This window comes from Apodemus sylvaticus, chromosome 4 (assembly GCF_947179515.1).
Source record: "Apodemus sylvaticus chromosome 4, mApoSyl1.1, whole genome shotgun sequence".
Lineage (NCBI taxonomy): Eukaryota > Metazoa > Chordata > Mammalia > Rodentia > Muridae > Apodemus > Apodemus sylvaticus.
In genome coordinates this window covers 77,458,008-77,480,559 of record NC_067475.1, presented here as the reverse complement: position 1 = coordinate 77,480,559, position 22,552 = coordinate 77,458,008, and the positions used below count along the sequence as shown (strand labels likewise).

The following is a 22,552-nucleotide window of genomic DNA, read 5'->3' as shown; positions in this document are numbered from 1 at the left end:
CACTGGTCGAGCTTGTTTGGGGTCCTGTCTGCTTCACAAGTGCTGGAACTCCAAGAGGCCATCACACCTGCCTGGCTCATCTTGGATTTGGGAGATCTGAACTCTGGTCTTCATGCTTGGAGGGTTGTGCTTTATCCTCTGAGCCATCTCCCTGTCCCCAAAGCTGAGCGTGCTAACCCTGTGGCTGAACAGACCATTTTCAGTTCTAGGTGCATCTTCCACTTCTGGCCTCCCTTTCTTTTTCCCCTTTCTTTCTTTAATATATACATTTTTGTTTTCAGGAGTGAGGATGATTCTAGGGACTCAGACACGGTAGACATGCGCTCTCCCACTGCGTTGTGTTCCCAGCCCTGTCATATGTCCTTTTAAGAGGAATGCAGTGTCGTTTTCATGACTGTATGCTATTCAACAGGAGACAATATATTTATCTTTTCTTTTTTGAGACAGAGCCTCATGTAACCCAGACTGGCTTTGAACTTGTGATGTAACCAAAGACAACCTTGAATTTTTGATCCTCCTGCCTCCTGCTGGGATGACAGACAGGCCTGACTGACACTGTGCTGGGGTCAGAGCATGCTCAGTAAGCACTCTGCAAACTCAGCCATACCCTTGGTCCTGATGCTATGTCTTTTTAGTAAAAAAGAAAAACATGGATAATTAATTTATAAAGACTGGCATGCATGCTTCCTGCTGTTGGAGTTCATATTTTATACTGAGCCCCACTGATCTTCACTGATACAGTGCAGAAGTATCATGGCATATTTCTTAGCATCTAGTGTTTGCCAGTCTCTTTTGTGAGTACTTTCCCATAGTAATCCATGTGACTCTCCCCTGTCTGTGGGAGTGATGACATCAGCTCTTCTCCCGTGCCCTGCTGCGTCAGCATGTTACATCCTGCTGTTCTCTATGCTCTCCTGCTCTAAGCTCTAACTAATGATGTAAGGTATAACATCACTTTAACTTCTTAGCCTGGTGACCATTGTAAATGGTTTTTAAATGTTACTTAATTATCAAGGCAGAATCCTACGGATTATTTATTTATTTTATATATATGAGAACACTGTCGCTATCTTCAGTCACACCAGAAGAGGACATCAGATCCCATTACAGATGGTTGTGAGCCACCATGTGGCTGCTGGGAACTGAACTCAGGACCTCTGGTACAGCAGCCAGTGCTCTTACCCTCTAAGCCGTCTCTCCAGGCTTTCTCTGGATTTTTAAAATCACTTTAGCATGATTACTGGCCTAATTACCCCTAATCTATTTTTCTATAGACTAGACCATTAATTCCCCTGCTGTGCTCCCCAGGTTCTTGCTGTTTGAGTCCTGGGTTATTTTTGTTCCATCAGTCTGTCCTCAGGGGACATTTCACTCAGCTAGATGCTCCTGTCCATCACATCCAATGGAGACCTCATGTTCACTTGTCTTCTTTCTCCTTTCCCTTCTTCTTCCTTCTCTTTCTATTCCTGGTCCTTCCCTGTGACCCCCAGACAGTAGCTGAAACCCCACCTACCTCTATTTCCCCCAGGAATTAAGTAATAGTTTTAAGTTGGGAGCAACCAGATCTTCGAGTTCAGGATTTAATATTTGAATGCACAGCCTCAACAACTGTTGTGCCTTCGAGAACCCCAAAGATCACCAAGGAGCTGTTTCTGATGTAATCACATTACGGTCTCTTTATTACTAACTCACTGCTGGCCCACAGGACAGTTTGGTTTTATAGGAAATGGAAGTAATTGGCAAGGCGGGGTGGGGGGCCCAGCCTGGCAGGCATCTAACTGAATGTCTATTGTGAGCCGACAGGTGTGTGCTCTGAAGCAAAACCATATACAATCACAAATCGTCGGAAAGAACATCTGGAACAATCAGACTAATCTTTGATTAACTGTTGCTAAGAAGTAGCTAGGGAGTGACCCTGGTCCAGAGCACGCCGTGAGGTGCGTGGGTGCAGCTTGGGTTCCACTGTGGGTCAAGTTCTCAGGCTTTTTGTTTTTCTTTTAAGATGGAGGCTTGTCCTAAGATGGAGTGGGTTTGGCCTCTCATTCCCCACTTTCTCTGGTAACTAGAAGGCCCAATCATGGGACTTCCTGAAGCTCGTAGGCTTCCTTATGGAGGGACTGGCAGCGACTTGTTATCATCCTAAGTTGATAGTCTCAAGTCTTTCTTTTATGATCTGGACTAATTTGTTTAGGATGCAGGGGCCAAAGGTAAGGAGCAGACGTGAAATGAGCAGAGGCCCAGTGGGGCAGACACCAGGGTGCTCAGCCGAGAGGAGCTGTTGATCGTGATTGAACCAGCCTCGTGCCTGCTCTGTTTTTTAGGCCAGGCCCTCTCTCACATTGGCCATTGACTCTTTGACCACTCCAGAGTGGTCAACATAAGACCAGCATTCTATTGGAGGGCTGCACATAGCCCTCCTTGTTGCATAAACAGGAAATCTAGCCCCCTCTTATTCTGGAGTACTGCCTCTGCCAGGGAGCCCAGAGAATCTTGGAGATGAGAGATTTTCTTAAAAATCTCTCTATATCAGTATATGGCTTCTCTTAGATCACCATACTACTTGTTTTGCAACACCAAGGAAGCTATACCCCTGTTCCTGTGCCAGCCATGTCTAGTTCTATGAGAAGCGCCAGAGTTTCAGCCTAAATTGGTTCTCCCTTGGCTTTTCTGGGGACTAAACCTGAGGTTCTATCCAGGAAATCTAGAACTTGGTTGTCTGTGTGATAGATGATCCTGGGTAACAACTGGACAAGTATACAGAATTCTTTGTCCTGATGTAGTGTAGCCCTGTGGATGCATGGGGTAAGCCCTGTAGTACTTGCATGCCCACCTGGCATTAGGTGGTAATAGGTATTTATCATTATCTGGACTTGTCTTGTGGTTCCAGTTACAAAGATGGCTGGCTATAGGGCCCAGGGACTGTCCCTAACAGGTGCCTTGATCCTCTATGGCTGTAAGGTCAGCCTAGCCTCACCTTGCTTCCATCTACACTTATTGGAATACTCAGTTTCAGTAAAGTGTCAAATCAGGGCTATGTCTTCAAAGTAGTGTAGCCTTATCTCCTAGCACAGCCAACATGACTAAGCTATCTCAGGTCTGGAGGCATTGCTGACCAGAAAAGACTGGACCATCATATTCTAGCGGGGCTCGTGGCTATCATTACTCAGTCTTTGCATTGTCCTGGTGGCTTGGGTTGGGGCCTTCTTAGGGGAAGATAGATGTAGGGCCCTGGGGTAGGATTGGTGTCCAGGCCCACAGAGGTGGTGGGCATTGGGGCCAAGAGCAATTAGGGGTGTCTGGACATAGAGTCAGGTGGTGAATGAGACTCTAGGATCTTTACCAGTAACAAAGTTTCAGTCCCCAAGTCTTTTTTTGAAGATTTATTTATTAATTTATTTTATGTATACGAGTACGCTGTAGCTGTCTTCAGACACACCAGAAGAGGGCATTGGATGCCATTTCAGATGGCTGTGAGCCACCATGTGGTTTCTGGGAATTGAACTCAGGACCTCTGGAAAAGAGGTCAGTGCTCTTAACCACTGAGCCATCTCTCCAGCCCAGTCCCTAAGTTCATTACTGATAGTCCATTCAGCCTTCCTACCGTCATCTGTAAATCTAATAAGACGATTGTATTTCTCCCCACAGCCCTGGGTATTGAGCCTAGTCATGGTGATGAGGTCCTTATTGGGGGAGGGGGACTTCTAGTGTATCCATCCAGTGGATTTGCATCTCCAGGCTGCACAGAAGAAAGCCTCAGGGCCTCCACATTTGTTGCATTAGTCACAACTCTGGGAGTGTCCTGGGCAAACATAAAAGCTTGGTGTTTAGTCTCCCATCACACCAGATGTGTATTGTAGCCATAAGCTGGCGGGTACTCTTCCAACACTGTTCTAGAGAGGGAGTTCAATCCTTTACCCACCAAGTCACAGAGGTAGACATGGAGATCAGGGTGCCAGGTGCCTGGGGCGTAACCTGGGAAGTGGAGTTGATAATCTTTCCTGTGGCTGTATTGATGATGGCCCTGGTAAGATTAAGGGGCTAGAGGGGGTTGGGTTTTGTGGTACACACGGCAGGGAGGTTCATCAGGATCGTTGTAACGTGAGCTTGAGAGGGTAGGGTGTCTGATAGCTTTCTATTTCTCTTGTCTCGGCTGGTCTGGGATATCCTCAACTACAAATAGGTCTGTGATTTGAGCATATGTGGTGGATCCAGCAATTGGTGATCTTCAAACCCAGAGATGATCTCTCCCTGTCTGTTAAGAACAATGGGGGGGTGGTATCCAGAGTATGATTTCAAAAGGAGTGAGTCCCATTTGGAAAGGGGAGTTTCACACCTAGCAGAGAATGAAGGGGAGAGTCACTCAGTCATTTTGAGTCTCTTAGGTCAATTTAAGGTCTCTTTTAGGTTTTGTTTATTCTTTCTACCTGTCCTGAACTCTAGGGTCTACAAGCACAATAATGTTTTTAATCAATCTCCAGAATATTGGCTAATCTCTGACTTACTTGGGACACAAAAGCTGGCCCATTGCCTGACCCTGTCATCTGAGGACATCCATACCTTGGCAGTTTGTCCTCTGAGAGCTTTTTTGTCACCATGGATATAGTTTTATGTTTGGTGGGGAAAGCCTAGGTCCAACCTGAAAAGGAATCTATAGACATCAGTAAATATTTTTATCTAAATTTCACTGGTTTAACCTGTATGAAGTCTGTCTCTAGGTAGACTGGGCTTCGTGCCTCTGGACCTCTTATTGGGGTTCTTCTTAGACACCCCGTTAGTTGGCTGGCAGGCTTTGCAGTTCTTGACAATCTCAGCTATCTTTGAGTTGGCATCACTAATCCTGATATCAGATACTGCAGTGTCCAGATGCCCATGTTGGGGGAGCAGGGGATCGTCTTGGAGCCTCTGGAGCTGGAGTTAGAAGAGTTGCAAGTGCACTTGTGGGTACTGGGACCGAGCTTAGGTCCTCTAGAGGAGCAGTCGGTGCTCATAATCACTGAGCCCTTCTCCAGTCTCAAATTATTAAAGTGTTAAAATTATTCTGGTTTTATATCCTAATTTTTTTGTTTGTTTGTTTGTTTTGAGACAGGGTTTCTCTTGTAGCCCTGGCTGTCCTGGAACTCACTCTGTAGACCAGGCTGGCCTCAAACTCAGAAATCCACCTCCCTCTGCCTCCCAGGTGCTGGGATTAAAGGTGTGCCTCACCATGCCTGGCTCCTAATTTCTTAAAAAACAAAAACAAAAAACCAGACTATTTATTATTCTACTGATGTTATGGTGGTGTGTACGTGTTTTTATTGGGACAGGGTTTCCTGCTGCCCAGGCTTGCCTTAAAGTTGATTGTAGTTGAGGCTGGCTGTGAACTCCTGATTCTTCTGCAGCCCCTCCCAAGAGTGTAAGCCTGCGTCACCATGCTTGCTTGAAATCATGTCTTTTGCTTGGAAGGTATTCAAAATCCTGGAACGATGCACTGTTCTAGTGTCCATCTGGCAGCCACGTCTCCGGGCCATACTCTGGTGACCGTCAGTGTGGCTGGGCATGAAGAGCACGTGTGGAGCAGCGCCACATTTGCTGCTTACGAACCTCTAAAGGTGAGCCATCCCAGGGAAGGCCTGGGGAGCCCGGGGTGCTTGCCCTCCTCCCCGCCCGCCTCCTCACCATCCATGCTCTCCTTACTCACTCAGTTGTCTAATCTCAGCTCTCTTTCCTGAAGCCTCAGTAGTGGGAGTTTATCCTGAATACACAGCCAGGACTAGCTTTTGGGATTTGCTTGTTTGTTTTTGAGACAGTCTCATGTAGCCCAAGCTAGAATTAGATGTGTATCCAAAGATGACCTTGAATTCTGATCCTCCAATCTCTACCTCTCAAGTATGGGAGGATCAGAGTACTTATCGGAGGGAGTCCTCCCTCACGCAGGCACGCTCTCAACCCATGCTCGGCTGGGCTGGAACACAGGGCCTCCTGCATGCTAGATAGGCTCCCACCAACCAAACAATATGCAGATAACCCCTCCCCCAACTGAACACTCCCTCTGATGGGAGCGAAGTCTTTATCGTGCAGTAGCAAATTTTAGAAACTTACCTTTCTTCTTTAATACTGATGTATATGATATGGGAAATTAAGTACTTAAGACACTTTATGGTAATATCTGAATTTCTGTATATGTGTATTATATATATATATATATATATATATATATATATATATACACATCTGTAAGTACCAATCCCACAGACTACTAGCAAAATCCCTGTTGAAGAAAGGTATTACTCAGCAACTTACTGTCCTGAGTAAGTCAGCCATATTTACACCATGAATTTATATATTTTTAGAACATCAGCCATTTGGGACCATACGGGTTGGTCCATAAATATTGTGACAAGTGGTTCAAAATAAAAGCAGGGACAGCCTATCTACTTTGCTTAATTCCATTAAAAATTAAAATCGAGGGGCTGGAGAGATGGTTCAGCAGCTGAGAGCACTTGCTGTTCTTGCAGAGGATCTGGGTTCAGTTCCTAGCACCCAAATGATGCCTTAACTCTCTGTAACTCTAGTCCCAGGGTATCTGATGCTCTTTTCTGTGTTTTCCACAAGCGCCAGAGAACAGGCATGCATGTAATACACAGACATGCACACAGACAAGGCACTGATGCACATAAAAAAGAGATTTAAAAAATTAAAAATCCTATCTCCACATTCTTGCTATTGAAACTGGCAAATCCTAACCCATTGCCTCTTAGAATAAAGACAAGGTTGGCACTAATGAGAGAAGCAAGGTAAACAATTAATTTACATTTCTGGGAAAGGAAGCTGGGAACTAGCAGAGCTGGTAAGATTATTGCCGAGCATTCGCAAAGCCCAGAGTTCAATCCCAACTGCATATAAAACCAGCATGGCCACACCCGTGGTCATGGAAGGAAGGAGGAATGCTCACGAAGCCCTAACCCTAGACAAAGAACTACAGGCAACACAGAATGGTTAGAGCAGGAGGCTGCTCTTTTCCAGGGAAGAGCACACCCGTTGGCTATTGTCTTAGGGCCACTACTGCCTCGACCGTGACCGTGACCGTGACCAAAAGCAAGCTGGGGAGGAAAGGGTTTATTTGGCTTATATTTGCACATCATTATTTATCACTGAAGGAAGTCAGGACAGAACTCACACAGGGCAGGCACCTGGAGGCAGGGGCTGAGGACACAGAGCCGTGGAGGAGTGCTGTTTACCGGCTTCCTCAGCCTGCTTTCTTTCTTTTTTTCTTTCTTTCTAGTTTTATTTACTTAATGTATATATGCATACACGCCTGCATACCAGAAGCAGGCATCAGATTTCATTATGAGATGGTTATGAGTCACCATGTGGTTGCTGGGAATTAAACTCAGGACCTCGGGAAAGGCAACCAGTGCTCTTAACGGCTGAGCCATCTCTCCAGCCCCTCAGCCTGCTTTCTAATAGACCAGGATCTCCAGCCCAGGCATGGCCCTACCCATAATGGGCTAGGTTTTCTCACACCAATCAAAAAACTTAAAAAAAAAAAAATGCCCCACAGGCCTATCCACGGCCCAACTTTATGAAGGGATTTTCCTTTCTTAATCTATCTATATCTATCTATCTATCTGTCTGTCTGCTGGTCTGTCTGTCTATCTATCTATCTATCTTTCTTTCTTTTGGTCTTGTTTGTTTGAAATGGGGTTTCTCTGTGTAGCTCTGGCTGTCCTTTAAACCAGGTTGGCCTTTAACTCACAGAGATCCATCTGCCTCTGCCTCCCAAGTGCTAGGATTAAAGGTGTGTGCTAGTACTGCGTGACTGGAGGCATTTTCTTAACTGATGTTCTCTCCTCTCAAAGGACTTAAGTTTATGTTAAGTTGACATAAAACTGTCCCACAGTTATCCAATGCCAAATGTTCAGTCCTGAAAACATACATAAAAAGTAACATTATACAGACTAAACAGGCTGTACTTATATATTTAGGAATATATATTGGTACACACATATACGTACACACACAAATCATCACCACCAACAACAAAAACAACAACAAAGAGGAAGAATCCACACATTTGAGAGAGAACAAGGGAGAGTGTTCAGAGAGCTTCTGGAGGGAGGACAGGGAAGGGAGAAAATGATGAGACTATATTATAATCTCAGCCAGGCGTGAAGACACATGCATTTAATCCCAGCACAAAGCAAGCTGAGGCAGGTGGGTCTTTTTGAGTTTGAGGTCAGCCTGGTCCATATAGCAAGGTCTAGGGGAATTAAGTTGTTCTCTACATAATAAGAACCTATTCTCAAAATAAATAAATAAACAATAAAAATAAATCCAAAAGACTATATAGTCTCAATAATTATAATAAAGAAGAGACTGTCTCAAAAACATATTAAAAAATACTTTGTATAACAACAATCAGGGAGAAAGAGGTCACAAAATTGAATGAGAGCCAGGGGAACATGTAGGGGGTTTGGAGGGAGAAAAGGAGGGGGAGTATGTCATATTTTCATTTCAAACTATATTATTTTCTAAAGACATGGCAGGGCACATTGGTAATCCAAGCACAGGGCGGGTAGAGGCAGGAGGATCAGAGGTTCAAAGACTGTGGGAGGCCTACTGTCTAAACAGATACATAAAATAACTCCTAACTATATAGGGTTAATTTGTTTCAGGCTCTAAACCCCGTGGCAGTGGCCTTGGTGACATGGCAGTCCGTGAAAGAAATGGTGTTTGAAGGGGGCCCCCATCCATGGGTCTTGGAGCCGTCCCGATTTTTTTTGGAGCTGAGCATGGAGAAGGCAGAGGCTATCAGGGTAACAGAAGCCCGGCTGCCCGCCAAGAGGAAGCAGAACCAGTATGTCTACCGTGTCCTGTGCCTGGAGTTAGGGGAACAGGTGAGAAGACAGCCTTTCTCCATCAGTAGTATGATGTTGCAACTTGTAGTATAATACTTTTTCTAAAGATGTTTTTATTTATGTCTATGTGTGTTGGCCTTCATGTGTGTATATGCACCCTGCTCTTAATCACTGAGCCGCATGTCGAGCCCCTGGCCTCAGTTGTTTGTTTGTTTGTTTTAACTTTTAAAGTTTACTTATTAATTTGGTTTTGTTTTGTTTCTTTTTTGTTTTGTTTGGGTTTTTTGATGTTTGTTTTTTTGTTTTGTTTGAGACAGGGTTCCTTCATTTAGCCCTGGCTGTCCCAGAACTTGTTGTATAGACTAGGCTGGCCTAGATTCAGAGATCCACCTGCCTCTCCCTCTCTACTACTAGGACTGAAGGTATGCACCACCACATCGCTCTCACAACTTTTTTGTGAGTTTCTCAATCTTTCTGAATCAGTATTGTTCTTTATAGTGTTCCATATGTGGCACACACATGTGAGTGTGTTTTTACACGTGTGTGGGCACACATGTGAAGGTGCCTGTTCAGCCCAAAATTGACATGGGGGTCAGTTCCTCAATCCCTGCCTGCCTTATTTATTGAGAAGGGTCTCTCACTGCAGCTGGAGTTTGCCAATCCCAGCTGGCCTGGCCAGCCAGCTTGGTCCTGACACCCTGTCTCTGGTCCTGGGTTTACAGAAGGCACCTGGTACCTGCCATTGAGTTCATTTTGTCTTGGGAATGTCCCTCTAAGAAGAAAGGGACAGTGGTTAGTGGCATGGATGTATGAGCATGTGGTGTGGGTCCCTAGTAGAAGCTGGCAGTTTCAGATCCCCTGAAGCTGGAATTACAGGTGGTTGTGAGCCACCTGGCACACGTTTTGGGAACTGACCTCATGTTCTCTACCAGAACAGTATGCACTTCTAACTGCTCAGCCATGTCTCCAGCCCCCGAGATGGTTAGTTTCGATTTTAGACTTGAGTCAATACAGAATTACCTAGGAGGGAAGTCTCAATGAAGAGTGGGTCACTTCTTGAGTTCTTTATATATATTGGATATTAGCCCTCTATCTGATGTAGGATTGGTGAAGATCTTTTCCCAATTTGTTGGTTGCCGATTTGTCCTCTTGATGGTGTCCTTTGCCTTACAGAAACTTTGTAATTTTATGAGGTCAATTTGTCAATTCTTGATCTTAGAGCATACACTATTGGTGTTCTGTTCAGAAACTTTCTCCCTGTACCGATGTCCTCAAGGGTCTTCCCCAGTTTCTTTTCTATTAGCTTCAGAGTGTCTGGCTTTATGTGCAGGTCCTTGATCCATTTGGATTTGAGCTTAGTACAAGGAGACAAGGATGGATCAATTCGCATTCTTCTGCATGCTGACCTCCAGTTGAACCAGCACCATTTGTTGAAAAGGCTATCTTTTTTCCATTGGATGTTTTCAGCCTCTTTGTCGAGGATCAAGTGGCCATAGGTGTGTGGGTTCATTTCTGGATCTTCAATCCTGTTCCATTGATCCTCCTGCCTGTCACTGTACCAATACCATGCAGTTTTTAACACTATTGCTCTGTAGTATTGCTTGAGGTCAGGGATACTGATTTCCCCCAGACTTTAGTTAGACTCCAGAAAACCAAACAACCCTATTAAAAAATGGGGTACAGAGTTAAACAAAGAATTCTCACCTGAAGAACTTCGGATGGCGGAGAAGCATCTTAAAAAATGCTCAACTTCATTAGTCATTAGGGAAATGCAAATCAAAACAACCCTGAGATTTCATCTTACACCAGTCAGAATGGCTAAGATTAAAAATTCAGGAGACAGCAGGTGTTGGAGAGGGTGTGGAGAAAGAGGAACACTCCTCCACTGCTGGTGGGGTTGCAAATTGGTACAACCACTCTGGAAATCAGTCTGGCGGTTCCTCCGAAAACTGGGCACCTCACTTCCAGAAGATCCTGCTATACCACTCCTGGGCATATACCCAGAGGATTCCCCACCATGTAATAAGGATACATGCTCTACTATGTTCATAGCGGCCCTATTTATAATTGCCAGATGCTGGAAAGAACCCAGGTATCCCTCAACAGAAGAGTGGATGCAAAAAATGTGGTATATCTACACAATGGAGTACTATTCAGCCATTAGAAACAATGAATTCATGAAATTCTTAGGCAAATGGATGGAGCTAGAGAACATCATACTAAGTGAGGTAACCCAGACTCAAAAGGTGAATCATGGTATGCACTCACTAATAAGTGGATATTAACCTAGAAAACTGGATTACCAAAACATAATCCACACATCAAATGAGGTACAAGAAGAAAGGAGGAGTGGCCCCTTGTTCTGGAAAGACTCAGTGAAGCAGTATTCGGCAAAACCAGAACGGGGAAGTGGGAAGGGGTGGGTGGGAGGACACGGGGAGAAAAGGGGGCTTATGGGACTTTCAGGGAGTGGGGGGCTAGAAAAGGGGTAATCATTTGAAATATAAATAAAAAATTATATCGAATAAAAAAAAATAACAAAAAAAAAACAAAAAAAAAGAGTAGGTCACATTAGGGTGCTATAGACATGCCAGTGAGGGATTTCCTTTGTTTTTGAAACAGGGTTTCTCTGTGTAACCCTAGTTGCTGGGACTAGCTCTGTAGAGCAGGCTGGCCTAGAGCTCTGAGATCTGTCTGCCTCTGATTCCTGAGTACTAGGATTAAAGGTGTGGCACCAGCCACGCAGGGGGGGGCTTTGTCTTTTAATAGAGTTGAGATGAGGGCTTAGACTCAGAGAAGAGGAGGAGCTACGCCAGCAGGCGCACACAGGCTCCGCGCTTTGCTAACGATGCAGCCACATCATTTGGATGTAATGAGATTGCTTAAGTCTCTGCCAACCTCAGTGGTGGCACATACCTCTAACCTCAGCACTTGGGAGGCAGAAGCGGGCAGTTTTCTCAGTTCTGGGACAGCCAGGGCTATACAGAGAAACCCTGTTTCGGAAAACCAAAAAAAGAAAAAGAAAAAAGAAAAGTTTCTGCCATCCTAAACCCATGTGATGATGGACTGTGAGCCAATAAGCCCTTTCTTCCATAACTTGTTTATTCTTTCAAAAGACTTATTTGTTTGTTTGTTTGTTTGTTTGTTTATGTATATGAGTACACTGCAGCTGTACAGATGGTTGTGAGCCTTTATGTGGTTGCTGGGAAGTGAATTTAGGACCTCTGCTTACTCCAGTCAGCCCCGCGCTCCCTCTGGTTGGTCCCACTTGTTCCAATTAACCTTGCTCGCACAGTCCCTGCTTGCTCCGGCCCAGAGATTTATTTATTATTCTATGTAAGTACACTGTAGCTGTCTTTAGACACTCCAGAAGAGGACGTCAGGTCTCATTACAGATGGTTGTGAGCCCCCATGTGGTTGCTGGGATTTGAACTCAGGACTTTCAGAAGAACAGTCGGTGCTCTTAACCACTGAGCCATCTCACCAGCCCCCTTAACTTGTTTATATCAGGGTGTTTTGTCAGCATGATTGCTGGGACTTACAGCTTAACTGGGAAAACCAAACAAACACGCCCTTCACCCAGACCCACAGGGCTCCAGATTCAGAGTGAAACTCTTCCTCAAAGGAGTAGAGCAGAGAGATGGAGGAGGCTGGCTCCTGCAGTCAATGGCCTCTGCGTGGAGTATTGTTAATTACCCAGTGGGTCCAACTAGTGGTGTGCATATTCATATGGGTGTGTGGCTACTCACCAGGGAATGAACAACCTACCAGCAGCCACATCCTCTGAGGAAGAGTGATTCTCCCTCCCTTAGTAATGTTACCTGCCAAAAGCTCCCGCTAGAGTTGTGGGACCTTGGCGTCCCGTTCCTCATTCATACCAGAATTTTGACTATATGAGCTCCCACAGTCCCTGAGCTGAGGTGGTTCAGTTGCCTGTAACAGCAACTCCAAGAGACCCTCCATCTTCTGGTCTCTGGGGTACCTGCATCCATGTGGCTTCCACTCACAGACACACACAAGCACAGAAGTGGTACACACAGTAGGTACAGAGAGGCTACTGCTCTCTCAGAGTACCTGGGTTTGGTTTCTGCAGAGTACCCTCACCTCTGTCCTCTCTGAACATGTGTGTCCACTAAACCCACACAATTAAAAAAAAAAACAAACCTTAACAATAAATAAATAAATAAATTGTTCCCAAAAAACCAAGAAGCTGGTGGTGGCACACCCCTTTAATCTCCTCACTAGGGAAGTAAAGGCAGGCAGATCTTTGGGTTCAAGACCAGCCTGGTCTACAGAGTCTTTTACAGAACAGCCAAGGCTACACAGAGAGACTTTGTCTCAAAAAACAGCAACAAAGATGCTCCTAAGAGTAATGAGTGTCCATTCTTCTTCATTTCTTCAACACATTCTGAAATCACAGACTTGTTTACTTTTGTGCTTCCAACAAGGAAATAACTCTTTTGTAACCACATAGAAGTCACTAATAGTGGCTGGTCTATTCAGAATCTAGGATGGAGTGGATAATGCTTTTAGTACTTTCTATCACATTAATTGGCTTATTTATTTATTTATTTATTTATTTGTTTACTTTTGTGTGTGTGTGTGTGTGTGTGTGTGTGTGTGTGTGTGTCTAACCCACTATAAGTCTGAAGGACAACTTGCAGGAGTGTTCTCCTTCTCCCGTGTGGGCTGTCAGACTTGCCATGGAGTTATCCACTGAACCATCTTGCCAGCCCGCTGCCAGTCTTTTATATTAGCTTTTAGTTTCATGTAATTTATGTGCACGTGTGTGAGCCTCTATGCAGTAGTGCTCGGAGAAGCCTGGAGGGAGCCACTGTCCTCTTCTAATCTCCTCAAGTGCCCGGATGCACTTGCCAGGCATGCATGCATGCAGGCTGAATACTCAGTGTACATGAAATAAATAAATATAAAATAAACTCTAAACAGAAAAATAAACTAAACCAAGACACCAATAGCACAAGATTTGTTGAAGAAAAAGGCTGAAGAAATTTGGTTAAATATATGTATTTCTTTCTAAAATGTATTGTGGGGGACACATGCAAACCGTGCATGCACCCCAGAGTACACAAGGAGGCCATGGGTGGGTGACTCTCAAGAATCAAGGCTCTCCCTTTACAGGTGGGTGCTGGGACTGAGCTCAGGTGTGCAGGCTTGACGGCAAGCACCTCCACCAGCTGAGCCACCTTGCTGGGCCGATGGTTCTTTCACTTCTTGTTGTTGTTTGCTTGTTGTTGGTTTTGTGGGTAACCCTGGATATCCTAGAACTTGCTATGTAGACCAGGCTGACCTCAAACTCACAGAGATTCACCTGGGTCTCCCTCTCAAGCTGTGGGGTTAAAGGTGTGTGCCACGATGGCCAGCTTGGTTTCAAAACAAGGTTTCACTTTATATAGACAGCTGGCAGGGAACTATGGGAAACAGGCTGACCTTGAACTTGCAGTGATCCTTCTGCCTCTGCCTCTTAAGTGCTGGGATTACAGAAGTGAGCTGTCACTGCCAGCCAAAGTTAGATATTTTAAGTTCCATACGTCTTAAATTTCCATAGTATGTTTTGATTTTATTTTGTGACAGAGTCTCATGTAATCCACGCTGCCTTCAATCTAGCTATGCAGCTGATAAGCTTGATCTCCTGATCCCCGTGTCCACTTTGTAGTGCTGAAGTACAGGTGTGCCAGGTTCCTTTTGTATTTATTCTTTTCCCGAGGATGGTTTTAATGCCTTGAGTAAGTTAGTCTATCACAGAACTGTATTCCTATGGCCCTGACTCTGTGTGTGTCTGTGTACATGATGGTGTAGTGTGTGGCTGTGTGCAAGCAGTTCTCCTAGATTTCTATTTGTGTAAAGACCAACAATTTCATCCTTGATTGCTTTCTACCATTTTTTAAAAAAAAATTAGGTTATTCAGTATGCAGTGGGGGAGCCCCTTAAAGGATTTGTCTGATTATCATATCCAGAAGGGCTCCTCTGGAGGCAGAATAATTCTGACACATTTAGTTCAGCATGACTGACATCAAGGGTTTATACACAAATAACTCGCTGATGTTTCCTTAAAGGTTCTCACGTTACGGATTGGGAATCACCCGGGAGTCCTAAACCCTAGTCCCTCTGTGGAAAAGGTACAGGTGCGCTTTGTCTGTGCCCATCCTGCCAGTATGTTGGTGACACCAATGTACAAGGTGCCAGCTGGCACCCAGCCGTGTCCTCTGCCACAGTACAACAAGCAACTGGTAAGTGCAGGCTGTGTTCCTAATACACATGACACTGTTGTTTCATATGACCAGGGATCCAGGCATCTCTGCAAATATCGATCCACAAGGGCAAATGTGGCAGGGGCAACAGGGGTGTGTGTATGGGGGGTGGGGTGGGCAGGATGATTCTGAACCCCTGTGGGTACAAACAGTAATAACAACACACTGGAACTAGCTTCGGGAGACAGATCAACTTTACTTGGGGTAAATCACGAGTTATATAGTTTTGGGGAAGGGGTAAAACTAACTTTTCTGTTTACTGTTTACCAGCAGTCTTCAAGGTACATTTGCAGGAGAAGTAATTGTTCTGACTTAGCTATGGTGCTAACAATAGACCTGAGAGGGGAGACATTAGTAAAACAACTTAGAGGCTATTCTGAGAGTCTAGCTGTCTGCAGCACAATTCTCTAGCCTAATAAACATTTATGTCAGGGTAGGCAAGGTCGTTGGCTGAAGGATAAGGTACTGAGATACCACATCCACACCGGGAAACATTCCAGGAATTTCAGGTGCTAGCTGAACCTGATTTTTATCTTTCTTATTGGGAGAAAGGAAGCTGAACCTGCAGTCTAACAACCACAGCTACGTGGTGTTCCACATAGGTGTTCCACGTAGGCATAAGATGTGGAGTGTGGGAGCCCCACTTTGAGAAGAGCGAGTCTGCCGCTTTCCACTGAGCTCAGGCTGTCTGCAGTGCCCGGCTTCCAGCTGAGCATCAGGACTCCAGCTCTCAGATGCTCCCGCCACAAGGGATCTGAGATACAGCTCCTGTCAGTCAAAGTGACAGGCACTGTGCAGCTTGTTACTCCTCTCAGAAGGCTGGGGTCGAGGAACTAAGTTACACTTGTGGACATTTAGTGACATAAATGTTTACTATACTGGAGAATTGTGGCTGCAGAATTCCTCTCTCAGAATAGCCTCTAAGTTGTTTTACTAATGTCTCCCCTATCAGGTCAATTGTTAGCACTATAGATAAGTCAGAACAATGACTTCTCTGCAAATGTACCATGAAGACTGGGGTAAACAAAGCCAGGCATGGTGACACAGAGGTAATCCCTCTCTAGGTGAACCAGGCTGGCCTCAATCTTGCAATCCTCCTGCCTCAGCCTCCTGAGTGTTGGGATCACAGATGTGTACTACTACCCCCCACACACACATCTTTGTTTTTTTTCTTGCTTTCTTTTTTTTCCTTTCTTTCTTTCTTTTTTTTTTTTTGCACAGGATTAACAATTTAATGAAAAGACAAAAATAAATATAAAGCTTTCAAAATAAAGCTAAATATTAATGGGCTCAATTTTCTATCAAAACACACAGACCAGAATATTGAATTAGGAATCAGGATCTTTCTTCAAAATAGACTTCAGATTCAATGTAGTCAATGTAGAGGGTCACTTAATTCTGACCAAGATAAAAAACGATACCTAAAAGATATTAGTATTCCAAACCTTTATGCAATACATAAAATAATAGAGGCAGACCTAATTTTGTAAAATAAATATTACTAAGGATAAAACTATAGGTTAACTTAAGCACATTAATATTGGGTGATTTCGATTTCCAATTCGCAACATTAGATAGATAATTCAGAAAAAAGTTAAACAAAGACATATTGAAATTAAAAGACATAATAGGTCAAGTTGACTTAAAATGCTTACATGAAATGCAAGCCAAATATTGTAGAATTATATTATTATTAACAGCCTGGGATTTTCTCTAAAATGGATTCTCCTGACACCTTTCATATTCTCTGTGTGGCTGAGAAAGACCCTATAACTATACCATATATGTTGTAGTGCAGGTATTTTCTCTAGTCCCTCCTCACAAATGGCTCTAGCTTGTGTCAAGTTGACATAAAGCTAGTCAACCCAGGGACTAAGTGTTCTTCCACCCAACACCAGCACAGCAACTGAAACACTGAAGATGCCCCTTACCCCAGCTTCCACCTGTATCTGTCAGACACTGAGGGGAGTGAAGGCTCTAGAGACCAGCATCTGACAGAGATTCTTGCCTACCCAAGGTTTCTATCCAGGCAATGTAAAAGAAGCCTCTGACAGAGATTGGTGAGTCTTATCTGCTATGACCAACAGTGATAACCAACTTGAAGGATCTAGAATCTCAGAAGAGACACACCTTTGGGCAGGTCTGTGAGAGAGCTTTCAGACAACAACAAATGGTCCAAGAACAAATCACCAAGTAAATTAGAAAAGATTCTGATGGCATAAAAAGGCACAGCAGCAGGAAGAGTTTCCATCTTGATCTGCAAGCTGGAGGCAGAGTAGGAACACTGGGGATGGCCCAGGTCTTTGGAAACTTCAAAGCCCACCCCAGCTCCCAGGGACACACCTTCTCCAACAAGGCCACATCACCTAATTTTTTCCAAACAGTTCTATGGACTGGGAACCAAGTGATAGACCAACCCAAGGCTTCCTCAGAGGCTCTGATAAAAGGACAAAGAGAACTTTAGTGCTGTGTCCTTGTCCAGGAACAGACTTGGCAAGGCCAGTTTAGAACTGGGACCAGTGCCTCCGAAGAGTCAAGGCTGCAGTTTTTAGGCACTGGACACTTGGGACTCTTCCCTCTCAACTGTGGTTATCAATCTGAAGGCAGCTGTGTTCTCTTTTCCGGTGTTCTCTGACTCAGCTCTCTGCTGATCTTGGCTATTCTTCCTGCCCAGCAGAGTGTGTGATGCTGAGCTTTTTTTTTTTTTTTAAGATTTCTTTTTCTTTTATGTGCATTGGTGTTTCACCTGCATGCATGTCTGTCTGAGGGTCCAGATTCCCTGGAACTGGAGTTACAGACAGTTGTGAGCTGCCATGTGAGTGCTGGGAATTGAACCCCTGGGAGAACAGCCAGTGCTCTACAGTGCTGAGCCATCTCTCCGATGCTGTGCTTCCTAATAAACTTACTTAGCTAGATCATCAGCTTGTGCAGGACTTCCTGGTCGTACTTAAGAGGTTTTGTTTTGAGGCAGAGTCTCACTATGTATCTCTGGCTATCCCGGAACTAGCCCTGTAGAGCAGGCTGGCCTCAAACTCACAGACTACATAGATAGCTTAGGAAAGGGTGTTGGGACCAACCCACTGTTTGACCAATCATAGCCTTGTTTGCATTCCAGCCCCAGTCCCACGGTGTGCTTGGATCAGTCAAGGCCCTGCTCCTTAGCACAGTCATAGCAGCTCCCCAAGCAGAAATGCTTCACTGAGCTTTGCAATTGCAAAAAGTCTGATATAAACTGTTTCAAACAGCTTTGGCTGAAACCAGAGAGGGCAGGACACCTAGGAGTTCAAGGCCAGCCTGGCTAAAAGAGAGTATGTCAAAATATAAAACAAAACAAAGCAAAGGGCTAGCACTTGCCTCCAAGTCTGACAACCTGAATTTGATCAACAGGATCTGCATGGTAGATGGAGAACCAACTCTTGCAAACTGTCCTCTGACCACACATGCATGCCACGGTATGCATGCTTATACACACACACACACACACACACACACACACACATACATACATACACACACACACACACACACACACATACATACATACACACACACACACACACACACATACATACATACACACACACACACACACACACACACACACACACACACGACAGAGAGAGGGGAATGAGTAAAAGTATTTTTTATACTACAGTAATTGTTATCATGGAAGGCTCCCTGCCTTCATCTGCTAACCTAGGCTAGTCCTGAGAGCTTCCAAGCCACCATACAATCTGATCTAGGTTTCAGTCTCTGAGCCTTACTGCTAAATAAACTCACCCTTTCCAGTTCTTTCTGAGCTCTGGCTGGCTGATTCAGCTCAGCTGTTCTGACTCAAGCTCCCCAAAGTGACTGATTCAATCTGGCTTCTCTCTTGGCTTCTGACTTTTTGCTCTGCTTGGCCTCATGCTGAGTCTGGCAATCTGTTCTAATCTCCTGGCTCCTCCTTGTTCTCTGGCTGGCTGTGTTCTCCTGTGTGTAGCTGTTCTTGCTGCATCCTGTCTCTGTACTACTGTTCCAGGAAAACTGCCTCTCCTCTTCCCTCTCTGCTCTGCTGTCCCTTAAGTCACCTCTCCTTCCTGGGCTGTTCTTCTGAGTTGGGCGTATCCTATCTCTGACTCATCCGGACAAATCTTTCTCTGATTCATCACTTTGCCTGGCACTAAATTAGACGTCACTTCAAACATGGGTGTGTCCTTCTACAAACTAACTCTCTTCACTGGGATTAAAGTGTGTGCTAAAGTCTGAGCCAGACCACAACTAGAAACAAGTTGTTGTTTTTGTTTTGTTTTTTAGTAAATAATAAAATCCCAGGGTTCACAATGTGATCAAATATCCTGCAACAGAGAGGGGGTGAGGGAGAGATAGATAAATAGATATGGAGAAAAGTGGGGGAAGGGAAACGTAAAACCTTCTTACTTGGGACTGTACATTTATAAGCCATGGCACTTAGCTGTAGCCTGTGACTTGTCTCAAAACTTTTAAAAGTATTCAAGACAGTGGCCCCAGCACAAGGCTAGACCATCTGGCTGTTACATTAACAATCCTTCTGTTCTAGACAGCTCTAGAAGGAAGAGAATTGGGGCAGTGCTGGGGCTTGCCTTTAATCCTAGCACTGGAGAGGCAGAGGCAGGCAGATCTCTGTGAGTTCAAGGCCATCCTGATCTACAGAATGAGTTCCAAGACAATCAAAGCTACCCAGAGAAACATTTTCTACTTAAAAAAAAAAAAAGGAAAAGCAGACCTAAGTTTTATGAGCCAGGGGTGGTGATACACAACTCAATCCTAGCACTCGGGAGGCAGACACAGGCAAATCTCTGAGTTTGAGGCCAGCCTGCTCTACGGAGCAAGTCCCAGGACAGCTAGGGCTACACAGAAAAACCCTGTCTCAAAACCGTGCCATACCTCTAAAGGAGGAGGAAGAGGAGGAAGCAAAATTGACTCAGTGGTTAAGAGCATTAACTGCTTGCCCAGAGGACCCAGGTTCCATCCTCACCTGCATGGTGTCTCACAACCATCTGTAACTCCAGCTCTAGGAGCTCCAATATCCTCTTCCGGCCTCCTTGGAGCCAGAATTTTTTTCTTTGTACAGATGTTTTGCCTGCCTGTATGTCTGTGCACCATCTGTGTGTCTGGTGCCTACAGAGTGTGATAACATTGAACTTCTTGATCCTCTTGCCCTCATTTTGTTTTTTGTTTTGTTTTGTTTTGTTTTTGTTTTTGAGACAGGGTTTCTCTGTGTAGCCCTGGCTATCCTGGAACTCAAATCTGCCTGCCTCTGCCTCCCAAGTCCTCGGATTAAAGGCATGCACCACAGCCGGGCCTTGCCTCAATTTTTTATTATGCTGTTCTAGGCATCAAAGTCTTTTTTTGGGAGCTGGAGAGATGGTTTAGAGGTTAAGAGCACTGATTGCTCTTCCAGAGGTCCTGAGTTCAAATCCCAGCAACCACATGGTGGCTCACAACCATCTATAATGAGATCTGGTGCCCTTTTCTGACATGCATATGTGTGTGTATATGTGTGTGTGTGTGTGTATGTGTGTGTACAGAACACTGTGTCTATAATAAATAAATAAATCTTTAAAAAAAAAAGTCTTGTCTTGTGCATTCTCATCAAACATTCTATTAACTGAATTACACCCCTGGCTTCCAGGAATGTATTTTCTAGATTAAGGAAATCTAAAGAGATAAAGCAACAAAATAACATCTTAATTAACCTTCTGATCAAAATTAAAACAGATATAAAGTGGGGGGAATAGTGGCTCACACCCAGAATTTGGGAGGTAGAGGTAGGAAAATCAAAGGCTGCATGGGCCTTTGGGCATGGTGTTATACACCTTTAATCCTGGGATTCAGGAGTCAGAGGCAGGTGGATCTCTGTAAGTTCAAGGCCAACCTGATCTACAAAGCAAGTTCCAGAACAGCCAGGACTGTTATATAGACAAACCCTGTTCTTGTCTTAGTTAGGGTTTCATTGCTGTGAAGAGACACCATGGCCAAGGCAGCTCTTATAAAGGCAAACATTTAATTGGGGCTGGTTTACAGTTCCAGAGGTTCATCCCATTATCATCATGGTGGGAAACATGGCAGCATCCAGACAGACTTGGTGCTTGAGCAAAGAGTTCTACATCTTGATCCAAAGGCAGCAACAGGAGACTGGCTTCCTCAGGTGGTCAGCAAGAAGGTCTCTTCTACACTGGGCAGAGCTTGAGCATAGGTCCTCAGAGCCCACCCCACAGTGACACACTTCCTCCAACAAGGCTACACCTATTTCAACAAGGCCACACATTTTAATCTTGTCACTTCCTGTGGGCCAAGCATTCAAACATGAGTCAATAAGGCCAAAACTATTCAAATCACTACAAAGCATGTCTCAAAAAACCAAAAACAAAACAGCTGGGTCACAGGTAGTATATGCCTTTAATCCAAGCACTGGGGAGACAGAGGCAGGTGGGTATCTGAGTTTGAAAAGCCCCACAGGATTACACAGAGAATCCCTGTCTTGAAAAACCAAAGATAGATAGATAGACAGTTAGACAGATAGACAGACAGATAAGGTGGCTCAGTAACTAGACCTGCATTCAGTTCCCAGAACCCATGTCAGGAGGCTCATGTAACTCCAGCTCCAGGCGATCCCTCTTCTAGCCTCTCTAGGCTGCTGCAAACACTTGGTTCACACACACACACACACACACACACACACACACACACACACTTAGGTATAGATGAACACACATAAAGATGAAATCTTTTTAAAAAATAAATTTAAAAAACTCCTAAAAGATGTAAAAGACATTTGGAGGAATATTTTCAGAACTGAAATGTTGACTCTGTATTTAATGACACTACATTAATAATTGTTAATGCTCTTCCTTTTTATCTCTGTGTGTGAGTGCATGTAGGTGTGCTTGGGCTGTGACACACAGTGGAGGTCAGAGAGCCACCATAGGGGTCAGCCTTTGTCTTCCATCATGTTTGAATCAGGGTCTTTTCTTCTTCAACATTACATCTGCTAACTAGCTGCCTTGTCTATCTCCTATCTCACTGAAAGAGTGCTAGAACTACAGAACAGTACACAGTACTGTCCCAGGGTTTCTGCAGGCTTGGGGGATTTGAACTTAGGTCCTTTGCTTGCAGCACAAGCACTCTAAAACTCACTGCACAATCTCTCCAGAACAGATGTCCACATTCCTAAGCATGAGGTATTGGAGAGATGGATAAGTGTTTAAGAGTTCTTGCTGCTCATTGAGAGGACCTTCGTTCAGTTTCTGAACCCATAACAGGCAGCTTACAGCCACTTGTAACTCCAGCTGCAGAGAGCCAGTGGCCACTCCCGTCTTAGGGTTTCTGTCATCCCAAAGAGATGCCATCACCAAAGCAACTTTTTGTTTTGTTTTGTTTTGTTGTTCTGTTTTTCTGAGACAGGGTTTCTCTTATAGCCCTGAC

At 44.5% G+C, this 22,552-nt stretch overlaps 1 protein-coding gene across 1 annotated transcript in view; it reads left to right on the top strand.

Annotated features, from left to right (window-relative positions):
* Nup210l (nucleoporin 210 like) overlaps window positions 1–22,552 on the top strand; it is a 108,279-nt gene that overhangs the window by 35,143 nt on the left and 50,584 nt on the right. Inside the window, exons 14-16 of the mRNA XM_052179947.1 lie at window positions 5,443–5,588; window positions 8,655–8,876; window positions 14,912–15,085. Coding sequence (XP_052035907.1) covers window positions 5,443–5,588; window positions 8,655–8,876; window positions 14,912–15,085 — 542 coding nt within the window. The remainder of the gene's footprint in view (window positions 1–5,442; window positions 5,589–8,654; window positions 8,877–14,911; window positions 15,086–22,552) is intronic.